The sequence below is a fragment of the Erythranthe guttata genome, chromosome 6 (genome assembly GCF_056151865.1).
Source record: "Erythranthe guttata isolate IM_541 chromosome 6, IM_541, whole genome shotgun sequence".
NCBI lineage: Eukaryota > Viridiplantae > Streptophyta > Magnoliopsida > Lamiales > Phrymaceae > Erythranthe > Erythranthe guttata.
Genome location: NC_142538.1, coordinates 18,041,090 through 18,062,559, shown reverse-complemented (window position 1 = coordinate 18,062,559; position 21,470 = coordinate 18,041,090). Strand labels below are relative to the sequence as shown.

The window sequence follows — 21,470 nt, the reverse complement described above, 5'->3', positions numbered from 1 at the left end:
AGGATTAATTGTGAAAACACCCTGAAGGTAGACTAAATAACGAAACGCATCCACTCATATTCGTAATTATCAAAAACTCCAACCCCTTACAGTTTGACTTTTTATGGAGTTTTTTTTTTTTTATTTCATGGAATAGACTTTACACAACTTCAGATATTTTCTTTGAACTTCCAACTTTCACAAAAAATTGAACAAGTATCGAATTTATTCGGCGAATGTTGAAAATTTGAGGGTTTGGATTATAAATCAGAATGCACATTCGGAAAACTGATTGTTATTTCGTTCAAAAGAAGAAAACGCAGAAAATTGAAAATTGGAAAGAAAAAAAATTATTCCAAAATCGATTTTTTTCCGAATCAATATTGTATTTTATTTTTTTTATTTATATAGTAAAAAATAGGTAATCATTTTGACATTATAAGTGTAATTTTGTGGGATAGGATTAAAATGTGATCGAAAATCGAAACCTCGTATATATTCCAATCCCGATTTACAAAAAATCGAAGAATCGAAAATTTTGGAATTCAGAAAGAAAACCATTGTTCCAAAAATCGGGAACTTTTGAATAAAAATCCATGTAATTTCAAAATTTTACTTTTAGCCCCTTATAAAAAATTAGACTTTATAGTTTAACCCCAAAATTTACAAGCAATATAACAAAACACCCCCAACTCACCACCCATATTATCCATTCGTATTTACAGAAGAAGATAAAAGAAAAGAAGAGAGAAAAATACAGTGTGGCTATGGCTTCTTCACTAATCTCCAACCAAAATTACTTCTTCCAGGTTCGCTCAATTCATCTTCACCACACCAGAACACCATTTTCTGTGAATTTAAAGACTGCCTCAAGTTATTCTTCATCTGCCAAAAGTGATTCTCATTTCAAACTCAACCTCAAACACATAATTTCAAGAGTTTCTTCTTCTCAAGGTCCTTTTTTTTATTTTTTATTTTTTTAATTTGTGATGTTTCTTTGCTTATGCTTTCTAAATTACTTGTTCTTGAGGGGTTATTTCGTAATTTCTTTAAACTTAGAATCAATTGGAAATTCATTTGCAATTAATTTCTTCAAAATTAACAGTACAACTCTATAGTTTATTGAAATGCAATCAATATCTGAACAAATGCATGTGCATTTAAACCTCTATAAATTAATACAGTCGGGACTAACAAAATTCTATTAATTTAGCGAAATATTAAATCATCGAGCGAATAATTTAGTATGTTTTTACCTTAGTCGGGACCGTAAAAAAATATTATTTAAGGGAGATTATTAATTTCTCGAGTATTAATTTATCGAGGTTCTACTGTATCTATATCTGAACAATATGTCTGAACTGAACATTAGATTCACTGCAAAAACTACCCCTGTATAATCTTGAAATAGCAAAAACCCCCCTGTGATAAATAAACTAGCAAAAACCTCCCCTGTGAAATTATTTAAATAGCAAAAACCCCCCTATGGAACTATTTGAGGGTTGACTTGATATGAAAAGACCCAAATACCCCTGAAGTCTTGCAATTAATAAATTCTTATATTTTATAAATATTTTAATTATTTTATTTAAAAAATAATCAATTTAGTTGTTTACTATTTTTTTAATTTCTAAACAAATAAATTAAAAAGAATAAATATACATATAATATGTATATATATAAATACATTTTGAGGGACAATTTTGTCATTTCAAGTCTAAAAAATCAGCTAGGGGGGATTCTGCCTTTGACTAAATTTCACAGGGGGGTTTTTGCTAGTTTATTTATCACAGGGGGGTTTTTGCTATTTCGAGATAACACAGGGGTAGTATTTGCAGTTTACTCTTTAAACCTCTATAAATTAATACAGTCGGGACTAACAAAATTCTATTAATTTAGCGAAATATTAAATCATCGAGCGAATAATTTAGTATGTTTTTACCTTAGTCGGGACCGTAAAAAAATATTATTTAAGGGAGATTATTAATTTCTCGAGTATTAATTTATCGAGGTTCTACTGTATCTATATCTGAACAATATGTCTGAACTGAACATTAGATTCACTGAATCTGTTTCCTTAATTCTTTAGTTATATGTTTATGTTATTACAGATGTTCCGACTGAGTTGGATGATGATTCTAACTTCGTCCCGTTAAATTCCGACGATCCAAATTACGGTCCACCTGTAAGTAAGTTCCGGTCAGTTCGATATGACATTGTCGTATATACAAAAGCAGAATGATGGATAAAGAAGAAGCTTGACATTTTTGGGTGATTATTATTTTATTTTTTATTTTTCAGGCTTTATTGTTGCTCGGTTTTCGGGTTGAAGAGGCAGCTAAGGTGCAATGCACTTGCGTATTATTCAATTTTTTTTAATCGGTAGTTTTGATTTTTTCGTGTATTATTATTATTATTATTGATAGTGTCGTTTTTGAATCTTTGGTGGATAAAATATGTTGGGCGATTCTTATCCTATTTGTTTTAATTGCTCAAAATGCGTAAAACTCGGTTATTTATAATGAATGAATGAATCACAACAGCTTTTTCGTAATGTAATAATTTTGCCTTGTTACAGATACAAGAGCTTTTGAAGGAGTTGGATGGCGAATTTATCGAGGTAAGTTATCGGAGAAGTGTTCTTGTGGTGTAACAAATCATTAGTTAAATACTTATATTTCGACAAAGCAATTATTTTAATCGTTTTCAGTTTTTCTACGTACGCAGTTGGTTTTTTGTACTGAAGACATGATTAATCGTTCACTCTGGGAAGCAGTGAACACAAAACAACCAAATCTCGAAGCATCAAAGGTAATTTTGACCAACTTTTATCTCTCTCTCGATCGATTGTCTGAGCTGCTCGTCGTTTGCAGATGGCAACATCACTGCCACGAATATGCTTCTTATCCGGTCTTACCGGTGAAGAGATGATGATGCTCATCGACGCCTTTCCAGAAAGTGGTAATAAATATTCCAACACTATAATTTCCTTAATATGAGAAACATTAATAGTAAACGAAAACGAAAAGTAACTACACACACACACACACACACACACACATATATATATATATATATATATATATATATATATATATATATATATATATATATATATGTGTGTGTGTGTGTGTGTGTGTGTGTGTGTGTGTGTGTGTGCTCAAAAAATCAGTAAAAACATGTCTTCACATGATATTGCTGGACTCCATCTTTTTTTTTTAATCTGGCACTCTTTTGCATACGTCAAGATTTTTTTTCTTTTTTTACTAATATCGGGATTTTGATGTCGATGCATTATGTGCAGGTCTGGAGGCTCCCGTATTTGCAGCCCTGGTTCCAAACAGTGCTGACAAACCTTTAACCGAGTTAATAGAAGAGATTATGGGTGACCATGAAATGCTCGTAAGTTCGCTTCCTACCTCTAAACTCTTTTTAAACCCGAAAAGAAAAAAAAAAGAAGAAGAAATCGTGCATTGTTAAAACATAGTTTTGCCTTATTTTAGTTTGATGTGTTTGCTTCTCTTGAGTTAACGAGTTTTTTTATTGCATCGTGCAGTCTGCAAAGCAAGAAAACTAGACGGGAGATTACGATAAGTTTGACTGAGAATATTCGCCTTCTATTCAAGAATATATATATATATATATATATATATATATATATATATATATATAGCAAAACAAAGATTCCACCGTTGCTTGTGTAAAGTAACCGGACATTGAGTTTAATTTTATTACTGCAAACGGTCGTTTTTTAAAATTTAAATTTTGATTAGAGGCGAGCATAAGAAGATAGAAAAGAAGTTTCGACAAAGGGGAGTAAAGAGGGCTGATAATAGCTCGAAGGACTTATGTGAATAAGCCTGCCGTAACACCCAACCAACTCCCACGTGTCGGTGTCGAGGTTGTAAAGAAACCACGTCTCGTAATTCCTCACGAGCACAACAAGTGGGTCCCACGAAACAAAGGCGTCCAGATCCACTGTGGAGTTGCTCACACGCCGCCAATCGGTTTTGAGATCCACTGTGGAGTTGCTCACACGCCGCCAACCGGTTTTGAAGCAAACACGTTCGGTTATAAGGCAAAAACAATCGACATAGATTTTGTACTTCACCACCCACTCGTCGCTCGGTATGGTGGTCGTCCTCTTGTAACCCCCGTTTACGCCTTTGGGCAGTGCCCAAAACGTCATCTGGTATTCGCCGTGATCAGTTTTGCCCCACCATAAAATATCTTCGTCGGGCGACCTTGTGATAACACCGCACCTGAAATCAGTAACTATCCTCCTTTAAAAAAAATATATTTTAAAAAAGGGAAGGAAAGAAAACACACACACACACACAACACCTGGAATTGTGAATATCCATCGGCAGCGCAATCAACTGCAAATGGTTTAGACCGTCGTACGGGTCGTAAACAACGAGCATGGGCGGCCACTCAGCGAACCAATGAAAAACGCGGTTCGCCACAACCGTAGGGTCGTCGAGGTATTGGACGATCTCACCCGTAGTTACCGCTTTGGACAATACCCATTGCCCCGTCTTTGAAGAGTAAGTGTCTATCCACCTATTTCTATCTGCAACACAAGTAGTGACGAATCCAGGATTTTATAAAATCTTTATTAATTTAAAAAAAAAGCATTAATAAAAACACGAACCGAACCAAATCGGCTCGCATGCGCCACTGACCTGAAGGCCACTTTCCTATACAACCAGATACTCGAACGACAATGTAATTCGCTTTCAGTTCACTCGTATTTTCCTCGCACATGAACCCAATTCTGATACTTTTGCACCCAACCCGACCAAACAGCGGCGGTAGTGTGACAAATCTTTCCGTCACGGGATTGTACACAGTGTACGTCGGATAACATTTGTATGGCTGAACACAACATATAATTAGGCCATTGGAGGAATTGACCATGTGACCGAATTTCTCGGGCACGTAGTACGTGATGTTATTATCGAGGTCGCTTCTTGGATAGGTAATGTAGTAGTAATTATTGAGTATAGGCAGTAAATTATTCGGAGTACCGCCACAATGGAAAGCTTTGGGGAACAACGCTAACATTGCTCGCGGCGAGCAATGCCGCCGCCCCCGCTGCCGCCTGCTATAACAGTCGAGAAAGAGAGGAGTGTTGATGATATTCTTCCATCTTTTCGAGACGGACATGAATCTGAAGATGGCGTGTGGTGGCAGCAACATTAGTATCTCTATCAATAAATCTTCGTTCATCTCAACCATATTATTGTCTCCTCCATCTCCGTTCATGGTGCTGGATGTATCTATCTATATGTACACATACGTGTGTGTGTATACATATATTTATATGTATGTGTATGAATATTGGAATCCCATGCTATTTAGGATTGTTGATTGCAGAAAAATTGGCGGAACTACAAATAAGATTTCTCAAGACTTAGGTTTTGTTTTGGATTATCATTTTGCACCCTCAATTGTGGGTAAATTACGGTCACCCCTGAGGTAAGGTTAAATTACAAAAAAATCCCTCTTGTTTGGGTAATTACAACCATCCATCAACTATGGATCTTCTTACACGTTCGCCCTTATGGTGTCAAATTCAACATAACCTTCTAGATTCAGTGGAATGTTCTCTAGTTTGTACTCGTTTTGTGCAAAATGCAGTTTCTGATGCATCATAATTTGATATTTATAAGACAAGACACACATCTTATGATCATCATGTGGAGCTCAAATGGAATAAAACGGGTACAGACTTAAAAAGATATTACACATAATCTAGAAGGATCCACTAAATTTGACACAAAAAAGGGTGTACGTGTAAGAAGATTCATAATTGATGGATGATTGTAATTACCCAAACATGAGAGGATTTTTGTTCGTAATTTGACCTTACTTCAAAGGGTGAGAGTAATTTTCCCTCATATTCGAATCTCATTCTATATAGGATTGTTGATTGCAGAAAAAATGGCCGCAATACAAATAAGATTTCTCGAGACTTTGTTTTGTTTTCGATCATCATTTTGCACCCTCAATTGTAGGTAGGCGTGAATCTCACAAGCGGAATCTTCAATATTTCCTGGCCGAAACTTCCAAATTTTCGGAAACACATGTTTTCAATTTCAATTACTAAAATTCCAGATTTCCAACTTTTTCGAATATTATGGGAACAAAATTGGAAATATATGTAATTTCTTTGGAATTTCCAACATCCAATCCGATTTTTAATTTCCGTTTACACCGGCAGACGGCATGCTTTAAGGATTGGGTGTCCGTGTGAAGTAATAACATCAAAAGTCTATGACAAGTTCCATTACATTACATATTGTGCATGCACCACCAAATTTCAACATTCGCGTTCACATTTAACCGAGTCATCTCTTATTTACAAACACAGTTCAACGAAGCCCGATCACATTGAAGAAACGAGGACGGCTGGTTCAGCAGGTTCGGCGGTCGGTTCAGCGGCCGGTTCAGCAGTTGGTTCGGCGGCCGGTTCAGCAAGTGAACCATCCATCCACCTCTTCAGCATCTCCAATGAAGCTTTAGGCTGATCCATTGGTACCATGTGCCCAGCATCATGTACCTAATTTTTTTAATTTTTCTCACAATTGGTTTTAATAATAAATAAATAACGGAAAAATCAGAACATATTTATGGCAAAATGTAGACCTTTAAGAAACTAAGAGGTCCATGGCTTGTTAATAATCCTGCTTCAGCACCATCAACTTCAAAAGCAACTTCCCTAGATGCTACAAACTCTTTTTTACCGCTCCATTCCATTGCGTGGACCCACCTAGAGTTACCTATTCGATAAAAATAAGCGATACGTTTTTATGCGCTAACTTTATAAAACTTAAATTTGGATATTAAAAGGTTGATAATAATAATAATAATAACAATAAATGAAGAAGTAGGCTTACCAAGCCAATTGCAGATGAGATCATATTCACCAGCATAAACGAGGAGCTTAACTCCATCCTCGAGAAGAGCAGGAATACCTACTTCGAGATTTCTCATCCAATCCATAAGCATGGCTTGGTAAACACTAGTGCTGCACGAGACGAACTCTATATCTCCAACTCCAATAGCACTCCTCACCGATTTCTGGTTGAGGAATTTCTCCAAGTTCGAGAAGTCGTAGCATAGACTGCCTTCGCATTTCTTTCTAATATCATAGTACTGCACACAATATAATAAAATTAAATAAAATAAGATAAAAATCGAACGATGAGGGACTATCTCAAACAATTGGGAGTTTAGGAAGACCACAAACGCAAATGTACACAAGATGCATATGAAGGGGAAACTTTATTGCAATTTGTGCACGTCTTTGAAATTATGCTTGTCCTTCGCATTAAACTTTGACCAATAATGTTGTACCTTCTGCTATTAGATGCAAGAAACTTCTAGATTTTTGTAGTACGGCGAACTTGTTATCCACATAGTAACCATAAATTGGTAAAGTGTAATCAGTTTCTTCACTTCACAATTCAGGAAAAGCATATACCAATGGGATCACAAGCAACTATTGTCGTTATTATTATATATACATATGTATAGTGTGTGTGTGTGTGTGTGTGTGTGTGTGTGTGTGTGTGTGTGCGCGCGTGTGTGTGTGTGTGTGTGTGTGTGTGTACGGTATAACACAGAAATTTTAATCTTAAACTGAAAAGGAATGTTAGCTATAAACAGATAAGCTAGCTATAAGTTTCTTACGTTAATATCACCAGCACGTGCAATGATAGAACTGAATATTGTGTTGCAAACCAAATAAGCTGCCATGCAAGATAGCGTCCCATCAGTGCCTGAAACAAGCAGAATAAACAGCATTAAAGCTAACTAGCAGATTTAGCCACAGAGATACATGTACATATACCTCTGTCACGAAAAGGTAATACTGGAAAAGTATCCAGTATAAACGACAAACTAAGGCAAGTCACTCATAGAAGACAAATTAATGGGAAATAAAATATGCAAACAGTGTTCGTACATGTAAAAAAAAAATATATGGGGAAAAGGATATTCTAGACAAAGATGACAAAATTTTACCACAAAGCTTTATTGCTGTTTCACAGAGTGGAAGCACCTTGTTGATACGATCATGCTCAGTTTGCTTAATTATTCCCATATCAAGGGCATAATCGGCATAGGCACCATACTGAACTGCTGGATCTGTGAGCCCATTTCCAATAGCAAATCCCTGTGTAGTTGCATCATATAAGATAAAGTAACATAGCTAGAGAAAGAACCTTAAGATTAACAAATAACAATTGTGAAATACCTTCAAATTCACATGAATTCCTTCTTTTGCTTTGTTCCCTTGGTGGACACGGGCAGCAAAAGCGGGAATGTAATGTCCAGCATATGACTCTCCAGTAATGTAAAAATCATTGTCTGCTAGTTCAGGATGCTCCTTGAAGAAAGCCTACATCAAAAAAGTATTCATCAGTGGTAATTCTATTTATTTAAACATATGAAAACTTCACAATAAAACATATTCCACATCTAAACTCGTTAAATTTCTTTCGCACCTATAGCATAAGAAAAGGTAAACCAAGTAGTAACACTGACCTGTAGAAAGTCATATAAGTCATCACTGACACCTTTTTCATTATGGCGAATGTCACGCTTGTCAGAACTATAGCTAAAGCCAGTCCCAATAGGCTGGTCAACAAATAAAATATTGGAAATCTGCATAATAATCATAGAAACGATACCCAGTTAATCTTAAGGTTCAAGTATTCACCTGTCATCAGTTTGTTTCTGATGTTTACGTACGAAAATATAATTTACACATTAGCAACTGAGAGACAACAATTATTAGTACAACATATTTAGCAAATATTTAACAGCATTGTAGAAAACAATTACCATTTTGCATGAAATGTCATATAGACGACATATATATAGTCCATATACACAAATAAACTTTTCCTAACCATCATTTGAGACATTTTCAAACTGGACTACATAAAAACATAGGTTTTTGAAAATATGAGAGGTGAAGGACACCCTCTCATAACAAACGAAATCTTGTGCAGTTGCACTAACAACTGCACGTAAATTATATAAGGTGAAAATCCAAAACATGTTATATTTGTGGGATCCAAAGTTAATTCAGAAGTTAATATTCATGTACACAAACAGTTAATACATAATAATAATAATGGAATCATGGTTTCGGATGCTATGGTTCAAAACCACGGAGTGAAACTTCGCTGGTCATTTCTTTAAATAAAATTATTTGAAATACGTAATATAGTACACAAACTATCAGGCTCTGTTTGATTCTCTTTTGAGACCATAGTTCCATTTTATTTTGGGGAAAGATGTTTCGAGAGAAGAACTTGAAAAGAAAGTAATGCCTGTATTTTGAGAATAAAGTTGCACGAGTGGACAGCAAACTTTTATCAGAATAAATTACCTGGTCCCAGCCATACTGATTCCACACTAGTGATAAATTATTGGCAATAGTGAAAGGCCCATTTTCATAGAAAAGAGCCATCTCACTGCTACAACCTGGCCCACCAGTCAACCATATCACAACAGGGTCTGTGGTGCTATTACGTGATTCAAAGAAAAAGTAGAACATCCTGCAAGCACGAGCATCGGTTCAGCCTCAATACAATCACCAGATAGTTAGCTGTTTATAAAGTAACGAGAGCATACTCTATAAAGGTTATACATACTACCTAAAACCCCTGATTACCATCAGTCACGAGGTCCACAAATTTACTATTGTGGACATTGTTCAGAGATATCATCACATGTGTGCTTTATTTCAGTTTCAGCCAGTGTAATGCAATCGAATATTCGATTGCGTTGAAAAAGAACAAGTTGTTTTGCATAGGAACGAGTATTGAACTTTGTTGTCTTTTGAAATGGTTTTAAGTGTGTTAAGAATTCATTATCTCATCAAAAATTTGTGCATTTGATTTGTAAGATTTTGTACCATCAAATCAATCAACAAGAAAGGCAGTCTAACGAGTAAGCCATACTATCTGAAGGATCGAAAATTACTCCGGTCCAGTTTGAAACCGAGATGATTTATACATAAACATGATATATCCCCCTTCAAGAATAGCTCTATCCATTCCAAAAAACGAAAATTCCAACATATAATCAGTTTTGGCAAATGCACAAACACATAATTTACCAGATAATGTAACGATATCAAAATCCGATACTTATCAAAATCAGAAATCACAAAATCCACTACCCAAATTTACTTAATCCACTGTGGGTAATAATCGTCTTAATTGGTCATCAATCAAAATACTGAAAAAAATATATAAATACCAACCACTCAACACAAATAAAAAAATTAAAGCAACCATTATTAAAACAAAAATGAAAATTAGGGCGCGTGTTTCACGGAATTTACTTGGCGCTGTGAGAATGCTGAATCTGATAATAACCGGCATGATGACCTAGTTCTTCAGCTGAGACTCCGCTAGGATCGACCAAATCGGGGAACTTAAATCGCCTCTCGACGATCGCCGGAGCGTCGGCAGACTGAAGATCATCGGCGATGATGTTGAACGGCTTGTTCGGGAACAAGTTGAGATCTCGAATCAGCTTCTCGGCGGAAACCGGCGACAGATGCGGCGGCGCGCGGAGCAGCGCGACGACGGAGGAGATCGGCGAGTGAACAAGTAGAAGAAAGAGAGAGAGGAAGCTTAGCAACGAAGAATTCATTTTTAAGTTGGATTAATGCACACTTCTCCTCTTTTTTCCTCTGATTGAAATTTATACGGCCGAAGAAAAGCAAGACAAAATATCGTCTGTGCTTTAAAGCATATTTATTAATTAATTAAAGAAAAGAAACGAAACGAAATAAATATAGGGGAAACTACAGATAAATCCCTAATTCAAAACTCAACACACAGATCAGTCCCTAGGTAGTTTCCCCAAGCAATTCAGTCCCTATTCACGCGTCTGACATGCAGTTCAGTCCCTAATGTGAATTTTATATATTTTATTATATTCTCTCTCTTTTTTTTCACTCTCACCCTTTTCTCTCTCTTCTTTTTTCTCTCTCTTCATCTTCTCTTTCTTTCTTCTATTTCTTCTCTGTTTCTACTGCTCTCTTTCTTCTCTATTTCTTCTCTCTTTCTCTCCTCTGGTTTCCTCTTTTTCCGACGAAAAAATCACTGTAAAACCCACCCACCCAACAATGGTTTCGAATCCCGGAAGGTTATTTTACTGTTGCCCACACCATGGCTACTCCCATTGGTGTGAACCATTTGAAGTTGGGCAAACTTTTTCCAACTCAAATCGTGAAGAAAATGAAGCTACAAGTGCGTCGATGAACCAAGTCCATCAAGAAAGTGAAGTGAAAATTGCAATTCTGAAGGTGGAGTAGTTCATAGTTTGATAGTGTTGAATCTAGTAATATTTGCAGTCTACATGCTATGTAAAACCTATGTACTGTTGTTTAATTAGTGAACATAAGAGTACAATGTATAAGCTGGTAAAGTTCGGGTTATTCGTGAATATAATACGCTTTGTCCACCAAATAAGTACAATGTATAAGCTGGTAAAGTTCGGGTTATTCGTGAATATAGTACGCTTTGTTCACCAAATAAGTACAATGTATAAGCTGGTAAAGTTTGGGTTATTCGTGAATATAGTACGCTTTGTTCATCAACTAAGTACAATGAATACACATGTGAAGTACAAGTGATTCGTGACTATAGTACGATTTGTTCACTGATAAAGTATATGTTTGCCATTTATATAGTATTGTTACAGTCTATATATTATTGTCGGTCCAATGCATCCATATGATCGCATTTTAAGACACAACTCTTCATTTTAAGACTATTAAGAATGAATGGAGACAATGTGGGAGTTGATCAATATCGATTATGGTAACAATTGAAGAAAATATTAGTTTTACACTTGAGCATTGTAGACATGTATGAAATTCAACATATTTATGGGATCTTGTATTCCAAACGCAACAATAATTCTCACCTACCTTAAAATAACCATCTAAAACATAATTTATGCATCTCCAGTACTTATTGATCATTAAAGCGTCAATGAAATTGGTACAATGCATTTCATCAAAAAATATGGTACGCTTTGTTCATCAAGTAAGTACAATGAATACACTTGTGAAGTACAAGTGATTCGTGACTATAGTACGCTTTGTTCACTGATAAAGTATATGTTTGTCATTCATATAGTATTGTTACACTCTATTTATATTGTCGGGCCAATGCATCCATATGATCGCATTTTAAGACACAACTCTTCAGTTTAAGACTATTAAGAATGAATGGAGACAATGTGGGAGTTGATCAATATCGATTATGGTAACAATTGAAGAAAATATTAGTTTTACACTTGAGCATTGTAGACTTGTATGAATATATTGTATAGTATATGAGTATCATGTATGAAATTCAACATATTTATGGGATCTTGTATTCCAAACGCAACAATAATTCTCACCTACCTTAAAATAACCATCTAAAACATAATTTATGCATCTCCCGTACTTATTGATCATTAAAGCGTCAATGAAATTGGTACAATTCAATTCATCAAAAAATATGGTACGCTTTGTTCATCAAGTAAGTACAATGAATACACTTGTGAAGTACAAGTGATTCGTGACTATAGTACGATTTGTTCACTGATAAAGTATATGTTTGCCATTCATATAGTATTGTTACAGTCTATATATTATTGTCGGGCCAATGCATCCATATGATCGCATTTTAAGACACAACTCTTCATTTTAAGACTATTAAGAATGAATGGAGACAATGTGGGAGTTGATCAATATCGATTATGGTAACAATTGAAGAAAATATTAGTTTTACACTTGAGCATTGTAGACTTGTATGAATATATTGTATAGTATATGAGTATCATGTATGAAATTCAACATATTTATGGGATCTTGTATTCCAAACGCAACAATAATTCTCACCTACCTTAAAATAACCATCGAAAACATAATTTATGCATCTCCCGTACTTATTGATCATTAAAGCGTCAATGAAATTGGTACAATTCAATTCATCAAAAAATATGGTACGCTTTGATCATTGACTGCAATCTTCTTTTACATCAATTCCTGCAATTACATACACATAAAACTACAATTATAACAAATACAACGTACTATAAAGTTCCACATGTCAATACCATCCAAAGTTACTAGTAATACCATTCAAAGACACTAGTAATACTATTATGGCATATGACTTATACTACAAGACCATCAAACATTATACTTCTAGTACCATATGTCAATACCATCCAAAGTCACTAGTAATACCATTCAAAGGCACTAGTAATACTATTATGGCATATGACTTATACTACAGGAGCATCAAACATTATACTTCTAGTACCATATGTCAATACCATCTAAATGCTTTCGGGACAGTACTTCGAGTACCCTGTGTCAATACCATCTAAATGCATTATTAATACCATTACTGTCCATGACACATACTATAGAACCAGTACGAAAAATACAATAAGCCTCTTTCCCATATCCTATATGAAACCCTTGTTAAACCCTTTGGGGACATGCTAATGTCACCGAAGAATAATACCCATGAGGAAACTGTTACAAAATCATGAAATTCGACAACAAATAAATGATCTTTGCAAACCCAAACAACAAAAAAACAGATATTGGAACCGATTTAATGATTAGGGAAAACACCGAATAAAGTCGAGGCATAATACCCATGAGAGGATATGTTCAAAATCATGCAATTCTACAACAAATAAACCTTTTTGCAAGCTTAAGCAACACCCAAATGGGTCTGTTTCCAAGAAAATGAAAGAAAAAAAAAATCAAACCTTGTTGTTTACCCTGCTTCACCATTGTTGAGAAATGGGTTTGTTTATTTTTATTTTTCCTTTCGTTGTATAATTTTTCTGCGTTTTGTTGATTTTTCGTGCTTCGTTGTTTCTTCCTTCTTTGAAATGTAACGGGCAAAGAGCGTGTAACACAAACGGCGCGTTGGAGGTTGGAAATAAGTTATGTAAAATTAGTATAAAGTAAAGGGTATTTTAGTATTTGCACATTTTATTAGGGACTGAACTGCATGTTAGGCGCGTGAGTAGGGACTGAATTGCTTGGGGAAACTACCTAGGGACTGATTTGTGTGTTGAGTTTTGGATTAGGGATTTATCTGTAGTTTCCCCATAAATATATGCGGAGATGATGGCACGAGGTGGCGTATCGCACGTGCGTGTTAGTGGCCGTTGCACGCGGCCCAATGATCCGGAAGTTCGGAGGGGATGACACGTCAACACTTTTTTTTTTTTTTTTTTTTTTATTGACATTTAAGTTGCAATTTTATTAGATGATTCAGAATTTTTTATTCGACATTTTGACATATATCGAATTAATTTTCAGTTCAGTACGATTCACTCGAGTGAACGGTTAAATCTCTATAATATAGTCGATACCATCCCAATTCTATTAATTTAGCAAACTATTAATTTAACTATATATTTTTAATATATTGTCCTCAAGTTGGTAGCACAAGAAAAAAAATAGATTATTTAAAAAAATGTTACTAATTTATCGAGATTCTGCTATAGTGCTATATAAACAATGTAGCACGAACACGGAAATCTAGGGGAAACGTATAAATATTAAAATTATAGGGATATTTATAACTAGCTATATAATCATATATAAGTTTTCTTTATATATAAATTCCTTCTATATTTTCATTAAAAATATTCGGAATAAGTATTACTATCAAACTATCAATTTGCAACTGATAATTAAATCATGTAAAATAATTAAAGAAATCAACAAAAAATTTAAAAAATTTGCTATTCAAACATAATTCTTACTTTTAAAAAATTATAAAATAGCCCATAAGATGTCGGACAGGTGTTCTCGACACAAAACGTGGAAACGTTAAGAAGTTGAAGTTTTCGTGCTACATAGTTTATAAGTTTGAAGTTGAAGTTTTCGTGTCTATTTCTTTGTCACAAAGCTCTTGTTAGAAAAACTCTCTATTATCTCTGGTTTTTCTCAATGGTAACACCGTAACAGCTAATATATGAACACATATAACAGTGATGAGATTTCATAGTATAAACTGTTAATCAAGAATCGATGTGGTTCTTTTCTTAATCGAGAACGAGAAACGACGCGTAAAAAAAACGGTGCAATCGAGTGAATTATATCACGTTATTGCCATTGAACAACAACTAAGTTCAATAAGATGGTCTAATCAAAAAGGCCTTCATCATGCCAAATATCCACCAAAAAGTCTACCATCTCCTGCAATGCCGATAAATTCATTTCGATTATATTATTTTTTTTTCTGAAAATAATATATTAATCGCATCAGAGAAAAGGACTTACAGATAAAGGAATCGGTTTAGGAAATGGGTCGTGGTTCGATAGAAGGTCTTCGTACGTTGTCGACCAGCTGCAAGACCAAATAACGAAGCATTAAAAATGCAATCCGATAATAATTAAATAATGGGATAGAAAATAATACCAACCAACTAATCATTGTTTCTAGTGCATCATAAGATTTCGATCGAAAAAAAAAAAAAAAAAAAAGAGTCGGAGATTTGTTTTAGTGTACCTTATAATTGGATCAGTCGGCATTTTTTGTGATCTCGGAGATAGATCACCTGCCCATTTTCGTCTGCTCTCGTCCCATGCAATTGCAGCTACATCAAATGTTTATACGTATTACGTAGCTAACGCTTATTTATATTTTTCTCGTACAATTTATATTACCATCAAAACAAGAATAACTAGAAACGAGTGCTCGGTTACCGTGATTGACGAATTGAGAAGTGCTTGTGCTATTCTCTGATGCCCTTTTCGATTCGTTGGAAGGTGCAGAATTATCTATAGCTCTGTTCTCGTTGTAACGGGAAGTTCTAGCATTAAGTTCCGTCATTTCTCGAATAAAGAACCATCCACCGTCACTTTATTTCTCGAATAGTAATAATTTAGTGAAACGAAACCGATAAACCTCAGTAAAAAAAAAAAAAAAAAAAAAAAAACCACAATTTCTAGTACAGCAAATAGTAAGTCAAATGCGGATAAATTAATTGAATTACCGTAAATTAAATATATAGTACATAAAGCAAAACAACACTGCGGGATCGTGTGTCGTTTAAGAAGTGCTACTCTGCAATTTTGTTCTCTGTTTACGAAATCGAGAGTTCTCAACGTGTATATACACGCATGGAGATTTCGAATGGCCAAAAGAATTAAAAAAATTCAAGAAACATTAACGATATAACGAAAATCGAATTAGATGCCATGAAATTCTACCGATTACATTAATAAATTGTTAAAAAAAAAAAAAAAAAAAAAACACCCGCTCAAAGTTCACTATCGACTTCCTCGGATGGAGGAATCCGAAACAAACAACATCATTTAAGAGTGAGAGAACAAAAATTTCAAGAATACATCATCGAGATCAAATGAACGTTCCCTAAAAAGCTCTATACATCAATTAATCTTACTAGTACTCAAACGAGTCGAATAGTATGCCTTCATTGCGAAATCGAAACTTCAAAATTGTGATCTTAACTCTTAACCACCAAACATGCCATTGATTAATTAAAAAATATTTCTTAATTGCTCCACCCCCCCCCCCCCCCCCCCCCCCCCCCCTCTCTTATAGTAATTGTACTTTTGTATTTGAGCATGCAAGAAACAACTCATTTCAATGGCATAATTACAACAACTAATCCCCAAAACCCTATCTTAATTACATTTCATGAATCATTACATCAGAATAACATGCGGCAGAGTCAAAAACCAGATTTCAAGAAGAAAAAAAACATAAAATAAATTCTAACTCAAAATCAAAAACCAAGAAAAACCCATAAATCAAATAATAAATAACATTCAGAAAAAAATAAAAAATAAAAAATAAATTAGTAAGAAAGACGGTACCGTTTAGTGGGGCTTTTCTCTAAAGGAGACCAAGAAAAATATGACGAATAAAGAAAAAAAAATGGCACGGTGAAGACTGAAGAGGCAGTACACAATATATATATATATATATATATATATATATATATAGAGAGAGAGAGAGAGAGAGAGAGAGAGAGAGAGAGAGAGAGAGAGAGAGATGTAAAATGTGGGCTCAAGAATATACAACGTCCACTTTCTTTAGTGTTTTTTGGTGGCATTCTCTTCAACAGTTTCTTCCAGTTTCTTGATTCTCTCTCTCATCTGTCTCTCTCTCTCTAGCTGACGTGGATTTGGTTCCATTATTGGATAAAGCTGCAAATAGTCTCCCGTTTGGACGTATTGACCTCAGAATACCCTTTGATGCGCACCCACGGCGTGCATACCGGATTTGTACCTTGAGGGTATTTTGGTCTTCTTATGTAATAAAATTCCAAAGGAGGAAAAGTGCGCACAATGTTATTATCGTGCTGAATATTTTTTTGTGTGTGGCTACGGCCCACGAGGATCACGGTTTAAGTGACCAAGACAAGCGGAACACATCATTTATTTAATTAATTGGGCCGATTAACGATAATTAACCGAGCCATATAATTGGGTCGAAAATTTAACCGACCCATGTATAAATGGGTCGTTGGTGGTTTTTCAGTTTATTTAAAAGTCAGCAGATCGGGTAATATCAGTTGACCGACTTTTCTAATAATAAAAATTTATTGTAAATATTTAATTGTAATTCTTATTTTCTTAAAAATATATGAAAAGGTCGAAACTTATTCAAAACACAAATTTATAAACCTCTAGATTTTATCTCTATTTTATAATTCTTAATTCATATTCTTCATATATATTTACATTTTGTAGAAGTTTAATAAATATAAATGTATTAAAAAAATTAAAGTTATGGTTTTTGCAACATAAATTTTCTCGAATTTTTGAATATTATTAGAAGTTTAATAAATATAAATATATTAAAAAAAAATAAAGTTATGGTTTTTGCAACATAAATTTTCTCAAATTTTTGAATATTATCTGAAGAAACTTTTAATAACATTTTATTTATTATAGAGATAAAATAAATAGAAAATGAATAAAAAAATGGTCGATAATACCATCCAACCGATCTATTGCTTATTCGACAAAGTCGGTTGCCAACTATTATCCAATTCATAATGATCGGATCGCTAATGATTTTTAATATTCAGGTGGTCGGGTCAATTGGATAATGAGCCAATAATTACTCAACCCAACCCATGTACAACCCTATGGGTAATAATACATCATCTGAAAAGGATGGAACCATTTTTCAAATACTAATTGGAAAACTTCGAGACCTAAATTTAGAAGTAATTAAAATATGTTTCAACTTAGTATCAATACCGACCTTAGCTCAGTTGGTAGAGCGGAGGACTGTAGTGTGAAACATAGCCATCCTTAGGTCACTGGTTCGAATCCGGTAGGTCGGAATTATTTTTATGTTTTATGTAATTTATTTTTCGCTTTCTTTTTAACAACTTAAAGCGCTCTTTTCTTATAAGCCCAGCCCAAAAAAGCTATAAGAAGCCCACTTGGATCTAATTAAGCTAATTAAACTTAATTTAGATGGTGTTTGAATTTTTTTATAAATAAATTATGATTTTTTTTTGCTCGTAATCTATTTTGATTACTATTTTGAAGTGTTCAAAATAAAATTTTATTTTTACTTCTCTTAAAATAAGCAACTTTACACATTATTTAATAAGCAACTTCTCTATTTTTTAATATTTGAGTTTATTTTACAATAAATTTACAAACTCCCCCGACTTTTAAAATAAACACTTAAAACCAACCTAACTTAGAATCCGTAATTTTGCTTTTAAATAAGCTTTTGAAAACACAACCTATATTGATAATTTTTGTCCCAACTTTCTTATATTACATTTTATTTCATATCACACCACAATAGCAAATTATGACAAAAGGCTTAATTAAGGTACTAATCAGTAATTCCACAAACACTAATATATAAATTAAGAGGCCTTTGTCATGACTGCAGAAACCATAGTATTAATCCCGCACATACCGTGCCCCCTGCAAAGACGATAATACCCTTTCTCTCCCCATCGTTTACCCCACGAGTTCTTGATTATCCAATAGGGTTTGTTCTTGAACCGCAGGATCGAGTAGCCTCTCGAACCGTAGCCCACGAGAAGTACGCCGTGGTTGATCCATTTCTTGCCGCAAATCAACGGGCACGACACACCACCAATGTATGTTTGCATGAAAACGGCGTTTAGCCCCACTGCATTATTTTCCACATTTTTTAGGTTAATATAAATAAATAAGGTATATAAGTCGACAATTCGAATTTTATTTTGCAATCTCACATTGCATAACACCTATGGGTGGGAATCGTACAAATCGAATTAGAACATGCACCTTAGAAAATTCGGCTTGAAAAACTAATTCCAATTCCATTCCAAGAGAATCAGAAAAATCGGAAATCGGAAATCGGAAATTAGAAATTGGAATGAAAAGAAATTGTGCCGAAATCAATAAACAATTTGGGATCAGAATCGGCGATATTTCGAAAATTCCAACTAGATAGTCACCCAAAACGTATGATACATACTCATCAATTTTGCAAGTACAATTTCACGAAAAGAATTGATTTTTTTTAGCATTATTATAAGCGGAATGGGAATCTCATTTGTATTCCAATTACGAATAGAAAAACTCGAAAGTCGGAATCTTCCGAATTCAGAATGAAAAAACAATGTTACAAAATCAAAAAATTGGAATCAACGAAAAAAAAAATTATGTTCCAATTTCCATCCTTATTAACGCCCATACATAAGCAAGGGCCGGACCCGAAAATTTTGTAATGGATCGGAGGGGTTAATATTACTTGCTTGAAAGTACACAACTGGCCTTAATTTTACGAGACTCGTTTCTTATGATACTTTTGGGACGAAAATAATTCTCCAATGCGGATTAAGCCCCAAATTTTAATAGAAATATAAGAGGGAGCGATGAACAAATGAAGATATGTATATATATACCTGCAAGAGGACCGTGGTTGACTAAATACGCGGCAATTTGATTCTCCTCGATGGGAATTGTGGTGAAATTCGAAACTTTGACCGCCACTTTCTCCGGTTTGAATTTGCACTCGCCCCGTTTTCCGGTGTAAGGATACGCATCCTCTTCTTCAATGCCACCAGCCTCGATCAAATACTTGTACGCATTCGTCATTAGTCCGCCCGAACACCCGTCGTCGCACGCTTTTTCTTCCGTCGCGTCGCACTTTCATATAATACATTATAATTAATATATCAGTCACCAAATAATAAAAAACTAAATAGAAATTTGAAGTCATAAATCGAAAAATATATATCGATCTATATATATATATATATATATATATATATATATATATATATATACCGCGTGATCGCAATCGACGAGCTGTTGCTCGCTAAGATTCAAAAGCTTTCCGGTTGCGATGAAATTCGCACCTTCGATCGCTCCGGTGGTGCTAAATGCCCAGCAAGAACCACAAGTACCCTGTATACATATTATTGTGTATAAATTGAAATCTTTACAATATATATAAAAAAAAATTAAAATAAATAAATAAATAAAATTCATGAATTAATTAAAAAAAAAAGAGTGAAAAAATAATAAATAAAAGAATAAAAAATAATTATTAACCATACCTGCATCTTGACATCAGAGACAGCACCTTTCTCTCTCCAGTCAAAGCTCTCCGGCAAATCGCCGACCTCCATCTCCGCCGCCACCACTTCTTCGTTCTCCGACGGCGCGGCGGCGGCGCCTCCCTTGACCCCCATGTACATACCCTCGAACTCCTCCTGAGAAAGATCTGAGAACTGAGTGACACCGTGGACGGCGGTGGGGTCCATGGCCTGGTGCTCCGCCGCCCTCAACAAGTTCTTGGCGAAGATCCCGAGGCGGTGCAGGTACTCCGCACGTGTGGGGTACTCTTTCCCGTACTCCTGGATGAAACTGTTGAACTGGTGCTCCGCCGCCGTGCCGAGGAGGTGGTGGTGGTGGTGGTCTCCGGTGACTTGGAGAATTACTTCTTGTTCTTCTTCGAGGGTGGCGAGTGCGCATGTTAGCAGTATCAGCGCGGTTCCGGTAACCACGGCGCAGGTTAGACCACCTCCTTTCATTTTATTTTTGCCTCTCTGTGGAATTACTGATAATTTGAGTGTTGGGTTTTGGTTTTGGTCTGATATATGAAATAGCGTTCGCCGCTGTTTGGTGATGAAAGGTTGGCGGTGAGCTATTTTGATTTATTCTATTTTTGCCCCTCTACTTTCTGTTATTTACCATTGAAAGTATTCTTCCACAACTGAAAATATTTCCAATTTCGAAGGAGGGTCAATTGTGGAAATTTGCTTGTTATGGTTAGGTACGAGACGAGGAGTCACGTTGCATGCAGAGTTGTTTTATGACACGTGTACTATTTGGCTCTCCACGTGTTATTTATTCATAAAGGGTAACTAGATGCTTACATCTTGTGATGTTTATTTACTTTAATAAAAATATTTTTTATCGTAAT

The 21,470-nt window shown here is 34.9% G+C and overlaps 5 protein-coding genes and 1 non-coding gene across 8 annotated transcripts; 2 read left to right on the top strand and 4 right to left on the bottom strand.

The window, feature by feature from the left end:
* The first annotated feature begins 686 nt into the window (after positions 1-686).
* Positions 687-3,751, top strand: LOC105955570 (vacuolar acid trehalase). 2 transcript variants are annotated; one of them, XM_088820088.1, is made up of 9 exons: positions 687-933; positions 2,091-2,164; positions 2,281-2,322; positions 2,558-2,599; positions 2,707-2,790; positions 2,853-2,940; positions 3,284-3,381; positions 3,536-3,607; positions 3,657-3,751. In XM_088820088.1, the coding sequence occupies exons 1-8, from the start codon at positions 747-749 to the stop codon at positions 3,554-3,556; spliced, it is 636 nt and encodes a 211-aa protein (XP_088676214.1). In that variant the 5' UTR covers positions 687-746; the 3' UTR covers positions 3,557-3,607; positions 3,657-3,751. The 2 variants fall into 2 exon arrangements, with proteins under 2 accessions (XP_088676214.1, XP_012834775.2); XM_012979321.2 differs by having other exon boundaries at positions 3,536-3,621; positions 3,652-3,751.
* Positions 3,749-5,308, bottom strand: LOC105955327 (F-box protein At5g03970-like). The gene is made up of 3 exons (XM_088820087.1): positions 4,665-5,308; positions 4,324-4,552; positions 3,749-4,241 (listed from the first exon to the last, which is right to left on the bottom strand). Exons 1-3 carry the CDS (start codon positions 5,245-5,247, stop codon positions 3,749-3,751), a joined length of 1,305 nt encoding a protein of 434 aa, XP_088676213.1. The 5' UTR covers positions 5,248-5,308.
* A 914-nt stretch (positions 5,309-6,222) lies between these two features.
* Positions 6,223-14,347, bottom strand: SCPL49 (SERINE CARBOXYPEPTIDASE-LIKE 49). Its single transcript, XM_088820086.1, has 10 exons — positions 14,155-14,347; positions 10,346-10,813; positions 9,386-9,554; positions 8,533-8,652; positions 8,243-8,386; positions 8,011-8,161; positions 7,678-7,766; positions 6,882-7,140; positions 6,631-6,764; positions 6,223-6,544 (listed from the first exon to the last, which is right to left on the bottom strand). Exons 2-10 carry the CDS (start codon positions 10,657-10,659, stop codon positions 6,371-6,373), a joined length of 1,554 nt encoding a protein of 517 aa, XP_088676212.1. The 5' UTR covers positions 10,660-10,813; positions 14,155-14,347; the 3' UTR covers positions 6,223-6,370.
* A 669-nt stretch (positions 14,348-15,016) lies between these two features.
* Positions 15,017-17,019, bottom strand: LOC148770325 (zinc finger protein). 2 transcript variants are annotated; one of them, XM_088820084.1, is made up of 5 exons: positions 16,889-17,019; positions 15,752-15,906; positions 15,555-15,642; positions 15,326-15,392; positions 15,017-15,241 (listed from the first exon to the last, which is right to left on the bottom strand). In XM_088820084.1, exons 2-5 carry the CDS (start codon positions 15,876-15,878, stop codon positions 15,188-15,190), a joined length of 336 nt encoding a protein of 111 aa, XP_088676210.1. In that variant the 5' UTR covers positions 15,879-15,906; positions 16,889-17,019; the 3' UTR covers positions 15,017-15,187. The 2 variants fall into 2 exon arrangements, with proteins under 2 accessions (XP_088676210.1, XP_088676211.1); XM_088820085.1 differs by lacking the exon at positions 16,889-17,019 and adding an exon at positions 16,042-16,180.
* A 1,263-nt stretch (positions 17,020-18,282) lies between these two features.
* TRNAY-GUA (transfer RNA tyrosine (anticodon GUA)) lies at positions 18,283-18,369 on the top strand. Its single transcript is given in 2 exon segments — positions 18,283-18,319; positions 18,334-18,369. It is a non-coding gene; the product is annotated as a tRNA-Tyr (tRNA).
* Positions 18,370-18,750: 381 nt separating this feature from the next.
* Positions 18,751-21,291, bottom strand: LOC105955404 (Papain family cysteine protease). The gene is made up of 4 exons (XM_012979119.2): positions 20,602-21,291; positions 20,330-20,449; positions 19,945-20,188; positions 18,751-19,184 (listed from the first exon to the last, which is right to left on the bottom strand). Exons 1-4 carry the CDS (start codon positions 21,076-21,078, stop codon positions 18,913-18,915), a joined length of 1,113 nt encoding a protein of 370 aa, XP_012834573.2. The 5' UTR covers positions 21,079-21,291; the 3' UTR covers positions 18,751-18,912.
* Between the last annotated feature and the right edge of the window lie 179 nt (positions 21,292-21,470).

What these genes read in the sequence shown, in the direction of transcription:
- LOC105955404 (XM_012979119.2), bottom strand. Translation starts at nt 21,078, where the DNA reads ATGAAAGGAGGTGGTCTAACCTGCGCCGTGGTTACCGGAACCGCGCTG. An exon ending in TCTCTGATGTCAAGATGCAG is followed by an intron (nt 20,450 to 20,601) that starts GTATGGTTAATA and finishes ATATGTATACAG; the next exon opens with GGTACTTGTGGTTCTTGCTG. An exon ending in TCGTCGATTGCGATCACGCG is followed by an intron (nt 20,189 to 20,329) that starts GTATATATATAT and finishes ATTATATGAAAG; the next exon opens with TGCGACGCGACGGAAGAAAA.
- LOC105955570 (XM_088820088.1), top strand. Translation starts at nt 747, where the DNA reads ATGGCTTCTTCACTAATCTCCAACCAAAATTACTTCTTCCAGGTTCGC. An exon ending in CAAATCTCGAAGCATCAAAG is followed by an intron (nt 2,791 to 2,852) that starts GTAATTTTGACC and finishes CGTCGTTTGCAG; the next exon opens with ATGGCAACATCACTGCCACG. An exon ending in TGGGTGACCATGAAATGCTC is followed by an intron (nt 3,382 to 3,535) that starts GTAAGTTCGCTT and finishes TGCATCGTGCAG; the next exon opens with TCTGCAAAGCAAGAAAACTA.
- LOC148770325 (XM_088820085.1), bottom strand. Translation starts at nt 16,064, where the DNA reads ATGTACTATATATTTAATTTACG. An exon ending in TTCTCAATTCGTCAATCACG is followed by an intron (nt 15,643 to 15,751) that starts GTAACCGAGCAC and finishes CATTTGATGTAG; the next exon opens with CTGCAATTGCATGGGACGAG. An exon ending in CCGACTGATCCAATTATAAG is followed by an intron (nt 15,393 to 15,554) that starts GTACACTAAAAC and finishes TTGGTCTTGCAG; the next exon opens with CTGGTCGACAACGTACGAAG.
- SCPL49 (XM_088820086.1), bottom strand. Translation starts at nt 10,659, where the DNA reads ATGAATTCTTCGTTGCTAAGCTTCCTCTCTCTCTTTCTTCTACTTGTT. An exon ending in CACGTGCTGGTGATATTAAC is followed by an intron (nt 7,141 to 7,677) that starts GTAAGAAACTTA and finishes TATTGTGTGCAG; the next exon opens with TACTATGATATTAGAAAGAA. An exon ending in GACCTCTTAGTTTCTTAAAG is followed by an intron (nt 6,545 to 6,630) that starts GTCTACATTTTG and finishes TAAAAAAATTAG; the next exon opens with GTACATGATGCTGGGCACAT.
- LOC105955327 (XM_088820087.1), bottom strand. Translation starts at nt 5,247, where the DNA reads ATGAACGGAGATGGAGGAGACAATAATATGGTTGAGATGAACGAAGAT. An exon ending in TATAGGAAAGTGGCCTTCAG is followed by an intron (nt 4,553 to 4,664) that starts GTCAGTGGCGCA and finishes CTTGTGTTGCAG; the next exon opens with ATAGAAATAGGTGGATAGAC. An exon ending in ATGGATATTCACAATTCCAG is followed by an intron (nt 4,242 to 4,323) that starts GTGTTGTGTGTG and finishes TACTGATTTCAG; the next exon opens with GTGCGGTGTTATCACAAGGT.